The 6,770-nt window shown below is 43.9% G+C and overlaps 1 protein-coding gene across 3 annotated transcripts; it reads left to right on the plus strand.

Annotated features, from left to right (window-relative positions):
- The first annotated feature begins 2,669 nt into the window (after positions 1–2,669).
- LOC104603485 (FT-interacting protein 3) lies at positions 2,670–6,408 on the plus strand. Of its 3 annotated transcripts, none has more exons than XM_010267528.3 (5): positions 2,670–2,888; positions 3,057–3,194; positions 3,304–3,419; positions 3,554–3,680; positions 3,793–6,408. In XM_010267528.3, exon 5 carries the CDS (start codon positions 3,796–3,798, stop codon positions 6,124–6,126), a length of 2,331 nt encoding a protein of 776 aa, XP_010265830.1. In that variant the 5' UTR covers positions 2,670–2,888; positions 3,057–3,194; positions 3,304–3,419; positions 3,554–3,680; positions 3,793–3,795; the 3' UTR covers positions 6,127–6,408. The 3 variants fall into 3 exon arrangements, with proteins under 3 accessions (XP_010265830.1, XP_088754267.1, XP_088754268.1); XM_088898141.1 differs by having other exon boundaries at positions 2,684–2,888; positions 3,127–3,194; XM_088898142.1 differs by lacking the exons at positions 2,670–2,888; positions 3,057–3,194; positions 3,304–3,419 and having other exon boundaries at positions 3,547–3,680.
- The last annotated feature ends 362 nt before the right edge of the window (positions 6,409–6,770 follow it).

Here is a 6,770-nt window from a genome sequence, read left to right on the forward strand (position 1 = left end):
CTTATGGCAAATGGAACAATACCTGGCAGTAGCTAATGTGGATGACGAAATGATTCAAGTACGTACAACCACTATGCATTTGATTGATATAGCTATGTTGTGGTGGTGCAGAAAATGTGTTGACATGGAACGCGATACGTGTGCCATACATACTAGGGCTGAATTTAAGCGAGAGTTAAAGAGATAGTTTTATCCAAAGAACGTGGAGTTCCATGCCCGTTGAAGGATGAAGACCCTCAAGCACGGCGACTCACTCCACGAGTATGTGAAGGAATTCTTAGCTCTCACATACGAGATCACCGACATGTCAGACAAAGACCTACTATTCAACTTTATGGACGGGCTGACCATCCAGCCTACGTGCTCCAAATTTGAGTGGGGGAGATAGACCACCAAGTCCCTCGAAAGAGAAGCAGCCCTACCACAACTAGCTAGCACAATACTAGAAGGGAAAACAACCACATGGAAGTTGCAGCTCTTACAACCACAAGTACCAAGGGAGACCAAGTCGTACACCCACATACTACATTTGTGGGGAGGAACACCTGACAAGACATTGCCCAAAGCGGGGGAAGCTAAATGCCCTCATTTCCAAGTTGAGTGATGACGAGCAGAGCGATGGGGAGCAGAGTACATAGGCGCCAAGAGTGGGCGCTCTACAACTTGTCATTGCCATGATGAAGAAAGGGGCTACCTCCATACAACCTGCCTTTATTATGAGAGGATTGAGGTATGCTGGTATATGCCTTGGCGAGAGGCCAACTAGGGCCCTATTTGACACAGGAGCCACTCACAATTTCATATCCATTGTAGAGGCCAAAAGACTTAATTTGGTCATCTCCAAAGAGCCAGTTAGCTCAAAGCAGTTAACACAGGTGCCAAACCCACTAAAGGCATGGCTCGCCAAGTGAAACTACAACTCGACACCTGGGATAGGGAGATTGACCTCTCCATTGTTCACATGGATATCTTTGATGTTGTCCTCGGAATGGACTTTATGATACAGGCAAAAGCGGCACCAACACCACATTGACACCCTGATGATCATGGACGAGCAGTCACCTTGCATGGTCAACATGATCGCCACGACCAATACAAAGAAGCAAGTTTTAGCCTTGTAACTCCAGCACCCACCTCAACCTTAAGGGATGACAAAGAGTTCTACAACAACAGCCACCATTATTGCAACCAGAAGTGGTCGTAGAGACTCCAAGAAGAAGTTAGTGCTAGCGCCACCACAACACCAGCAACAACAGTAGAAGCCGTTTGTGCCCGCTTTTCATGGGCACAAGAGAAGACCCAAGGCCTACTCCAACACCAACTTTACCTACCACAATGGGAAGAGAGTGCCACCCACAGCCAATAGGGTCCACTCCAACACTCGGCCTTCATCCAATCCATATAGTAGCCCTATGAGGAGAGAACCTTGGGAAACATCCCTCTACATCCAACACCCTCTTAATTCAAATTCAACTTTTGCACCAACCTTTCCCTTAGCTAGTACCGCAACCTAACATAAGCCACACCGTACTTACTTACAAGCCTGTAGCCAGGGACTTCATATAAAACCCAGCCATGAGTCTTCCCACCATAATCCACACCATCTAGCCTATCACCCGACCGTGTACCTAGGCCTTGGAAGAGATGGTGCAGTTGAAGAACCCTCATTCACCAACAAGAAGTTCAAGCAACAAGCCGAAGCTGGTCTTCGAAGACGAAGGCAAAATTGAATGGGGGAGAATGTCACAAGTGGCCACTTTGCCACGCATCAAGTGCCATTATCACACCCACATCGTGCCATCTGAGTGTTTAAGTATGTCTTGGGTGGGGTATTGCATGCATTTTGTATTGGGGGAATGTCAATGGTAATATTGTAATTCTGTAGTATGGTTTTTCACCATTTTGATGTTTCTTTATGTCACTCTATCAAAAGCTTAACATACTCTTTGGGGGGAGGTAAGTAGTTGAATGAATCGGTAGTGTGTAAAGGTTAAGCACGAGATCCCCTCGACACTAAAATGTATGCTTGTGCTTGTCATCAATTTATGCAATATAAAGTACTTTTTAACTAATTTGTATATCTTCTTGTTGCCTTTTATTGTTTCTTACATTAGTAGGTATAGTCGACCCGATCAAATGCCGCATGGGGCCTCGTTGAATAGCCCTATGACAATACGGTTTACATAAAGCCAGGATTTTGTTTGTCGTTTTGATCAAGTGAAACTCGTCCAGGTAACGAATCACCTCGCTGAGTTAAGTGCGAATCGCTCAGTAAACTCGGTTTGTCCTAACGTGGCGAAAATTACAACGAGATAAATGATAATTTCGAATTCGGGTCACTTCCAACAAAACACATTCCAACTCTTTACCAATATGATCTCACACATCCGGGTCCCAGTTTAATGGTCGGATGTGCGGTGTTCGATCAAATTAGTAGAGGGTTGCAACGTGTAACTCGATAATTTCTCGGTTAACGTACGAATCAAACACAACGGTCCTCACACGTGCCCCACTCCGACCACAGTTTTTGCAGGGGCGTCTCGGGTAATCCCACTTCCGCATTTCCCACTTGGCCACTTCCCTGTACAAAACAAAAAACAAAAAAGAAGAAAAAAAAAGAAAAAAAAAGAAAAAAAAAGAAAAAGAAGCAAAAGAAAAAGAGTAAAAGTGAGGAGAGTAGGTTCTTCGGTATTCCTTTGGATTCATCAGATCTCTTTATTGTTCTCTCTCCCCCCCACCCCTTTCTCTCTGGCTTTCTATGTTCGAATTTGTTTCATATTTAGATTTTAAGAAAAGCGGTTTTCCATTGCTGCAACTTCAAGAACCTTCTTGATCGTAACGATCTAGGGTTTCTAAAGTGAACTCTGTACTCTTCAACAGTCTCTGAGGTACCACTTTCTGCAACCTCATCTAACCCTCTCTCTCTCTGTTCAGGACTTCAATTCGAAAATGTTTGCATTGTTCATTGTAATATCTTCTGCAAGTTTGCTATATGATTAAATGCATGTTGGAGCAATAAATTGAAAATCCGTGTCTTCTTTCCATTCCATACATAGGACAAGAATGTGATGAGGTTTTCGTACTCTGGTTGAAGTTAGAAGCTTACTGGTCTTGTTTCGATTTCAGAAGCTTCTTTGCGTTCAGATCTGCAAGCTTTTGGTATCTTTTTCCTCAGTGTTGCAGAGAAGAGAAGCGTATGTGATTTGATGGATTTATTCGCTTATTCTAGAGTTGCAGTAGATTCTGCATTGAGGATCTTCTGGTTCCTGTTTAAAACTTACGCTTTTCGTTTCGGCTTCTCAGGTTTTCGCTCTGGCGTTTCAAAGGAGGCGCTTAGCTTGATGGTTCTTACATAGTTACATTCTCTTTCCCAGTTTTCCGAGTCTTCCAGCATTCGGAGGCCTAGGGTTTCAAGAAAAGTTGGTGCCTCATCTTCCTCAAGTTTGATTGATTTTTAAAGTCATTGAGCATTTACTAATCCTTGTCATGAGCAACGTTCGAAAGTTCGTGGGTTCTGATAACGTTTTGTATTTGGAAATATTTGATTTTTCAGTTACCGTCTAGTCATCACCAAGCCAGAGGAGACAGACCGTTCTGTTTTTCGGTTTTTCCTTTTGCGAACCTTTGGGATATCTGGAGGTTTCTACCGGCATTTGAAGTTAACACGGCTTTCTAACTCTGTATCCCGAACTCTAGGGTTTCACGATTTTTGAATTTAAATCCCCATTATTTGCTGCACGTTCTATCGTTTCCGCAACTCCTCTTGTTTCTTTCACACCATCATTCATCCAGAAAATGCAGCGACCCCTACCGCCTGAAGAATACTCCCTGAAGGAGACCTCGCCGCACCTCGGCGGGGGAGGGGTAACTGGCGACAAACTCACCAGCACCTATGACCTGGTTGAGCAGATGCAGTACCTGTACGTGCGGGTTGTCAAGGCCAAGGACTTACCTGGAAAAGATGTTACTGGAACTTGTGATCCCTATGTTGAGGTGAAACTCGGAAACTACAAGGGAACAACTCGGCATTTCGAGAAGAAGTCAAATCCTGAGTGGAATCAGGTCTTTGCTTTTTCCAAAGATCGAATCCAGGCTTCTGCACTTGAGGTTGTGGTGAAAGACAAGGATTTTGTGAAGGATGATTTCATGGGCCGAGTTATATTCGACCTCAATGAAGTTCCCAAACGTTTTCCGCCAGATAGCCCATTGGCGCCGCAGTGGTATAGACTGGAAGATCGGAAGGGGGAGAAGGTCAAGGGAGAGGTCATGTTGGCTGTGTGGATGGGTACTCAGGCCGATGAAGCATTTCCTGAGGCATGGCATTCGGATGCTGCCACTGTTAGTAGCGACGGTCTTGCAACTATTCGGTCAAAGGTATATCTCTCTCCGAAGCTTTGGTATCTTAGGGTCAATGTGATTGAAGCTCAGGATTTGCAACCTAGCGACAAAGCCAGGTATCCAGAAGTTTATGTTAAAGCTATTCTCGGTAATCAGGCTTTGAGAACTAGAGTTTCTCAGAGCAAGAGCATTAATCCATTGTGGAACGAAGATTTGATGTTTGTGGCGGCAGAACCATTTGAAGAGCACTTAGTCTTGAGTGTGGAAGATAGAGTGGCACCTAACAAGGATGAAATTTTGGGGAAGTGTGTTATTCCTTTACAGTATGTAGATAGAAGATTGGACTATAAGCCTGTCAACACTAGGTGGTTTAACCTTGAGAAGCATGTGGTAGTTGCAGAGGGAGAGCAGAAAAAGAAGGATACCAAGTTTTCTAGTAGGATTCATCTAAGGATCTGTTTGGAAGGTGGTTATCATGTTCTCGATGAATCAACACACTACAGTAGTGATCTCAGGCCAACAGGAAAGCAGTTGTGGAAGCCTAGCATTGGGGTTTTGGAATTGGGAATTTTGAGTGCACAGGGGTTGATGCCAATGAAAACCAAGGATGGACGGGGGACTACTGATGCCTATTGTGTGGCGAAATATGGTCAGAAATGGGTCCGGACAAGGACAATTATAGATAGCTTTACTCCAAGGTGGAATGAACAATACACATGGGAGGTTTTTGATCCCTGCACTGTCATTACGATTGGTGTATTTGATAATTGTCACTTGCAGGGTGGAGATAAAGCTGGAGGGGCGAAGGATTCAAGAATTGGAAAGGTGAGGATTCGACTCTCCACGCTTGAAACTGATCGAGTATACACCCACTCATATCCCCTCCTGGTTCTACATTCGTCTGGGGTGAAGAAGATGGGTGAAGTTCAATTGGCTGTGCGGTTTACATGCTCGTCTTTGCTTAATATGATGCATATTTACTCACAGCCACTGTTACCAAAAATGCATTATCTTCATCCTCTATCTGTTATGCAACTTGATAGCTTGAGGCACCAGGCCACTCAAATAGTTTCTATGAGGTTGAGCCGTGCAGAACCACCACTGCGGAAGGAGGTTGTGGAGTATATGCTGGATGTGGATTCACATATGTGGAGTATGAGGAGAAGCAAAGCTAATTTTTTCCGGATTATGGGAGTCCTGAGTGGGCTGATTGCAGTTGGGAGATGGTTTGATCAGATATGCAATTGGAAAAATCCTCTTACAACAATTCTGATCCACATTCTCTTCTTAATACTGGTCCTCTATCCAGAGCTGATACTGCCTACCATTTTTCTCTACCTCTTCTTGATTGGGGTTTGGTACTTCCGATGGAGGCCAAGAAATCCACCTCACATGGATACTCGTCTCTCTCATGCTGAGAATGCACATCCTGATGAATTGGATGAAGAGTTTGATACATTTCCAACTTCCAGGCCGGCTGATATTGTGAGGATGAGGTATGATCGTTTGAGAAGTGTGGCAGGGAGGATACAGACGGTGGTTGGTGACTTGGCAACACAGGGGGAGAGGTTGCAGTCTCTTCTGAGCTGGAGGGATCCTAGAGCCACAGCACTTTTTGTGACCTTCTGTTTGATTGCTGCAATAGTGCTTTATGTGACACCATTCCGTGTCGTGGCCCTTCTCACAGGCATTTATGTGTTGAGGCATCCGAGGTTCAGGCACAGGCTTCCTTCGGTGCCACTCAACTTCTTCAGGAGGTTGCCGGCAAGAACTGACAGCATGCTATGAAAAAACAACTTGTTGAGCTGTTATTTGCCTCAGTCTCAAACGGGCTCCCAGCTAGTCTCTCACCTCATACTACAGGTGCATGTGGTAATGGATGGGGCTTGTCTTATTTTTATTTTTAATTGATGGTGGGTGTTGGGTTATTTGGTATCATGTGTAATTTTTCCTCCTATGTATTGGCTTGGTAGTTGTCATGAATCTGCACTTTTAATTATGTTGTTTCTGTTTTAAACTGTCCTTTCCATTGGAAATCAATGCATGTTGATCTGTAGGTTTTGATCCAAATTCAGTCCATTGCCACCAACTTTCTAGATATGGCAATACCCCAATACTGTTATTGCCTGTAGCTTGTAAACGGTATGCTTCAACATTTGTCTATTTCTTCTGAATGGGTAGGTTGGCTATGGGTTTCGATCCTGGTATCTCAACGTGTCCCCTCTTCCCTCTCAATCTATTGTGAATTTTGATTTTGAATTGAATTGAATTCCATCCATTTACTGAACAAATCTTTTTTTTTTTTGGAACAAATCGATATGGAGAAGTGTGTCTTTACAGATCAAAACCCATAATGAAGGACAGATCAAACCGACCATCTTTTGTATTTTGTACATATACTCGTGATGGGTATATTCAGTGGTTCTAGTGGG

The sequence above is a fragment of the Nelumbo nucifera genome, chromosome 2, assembly GCF_055504915.1.
Source record: "Nelumbo nucifera cultivar China Antique chromosome 2, China Antique-T2T, whole genome shotgun sequence".
In the NCBI taxonomy this organism is placed as follows: Eukaryota; Viridiplantae; Streptophyta; class Magnoliopsida; order Proteales; family Nelumbonaceae; genus Nelumbo; species Nelumbo nucifera.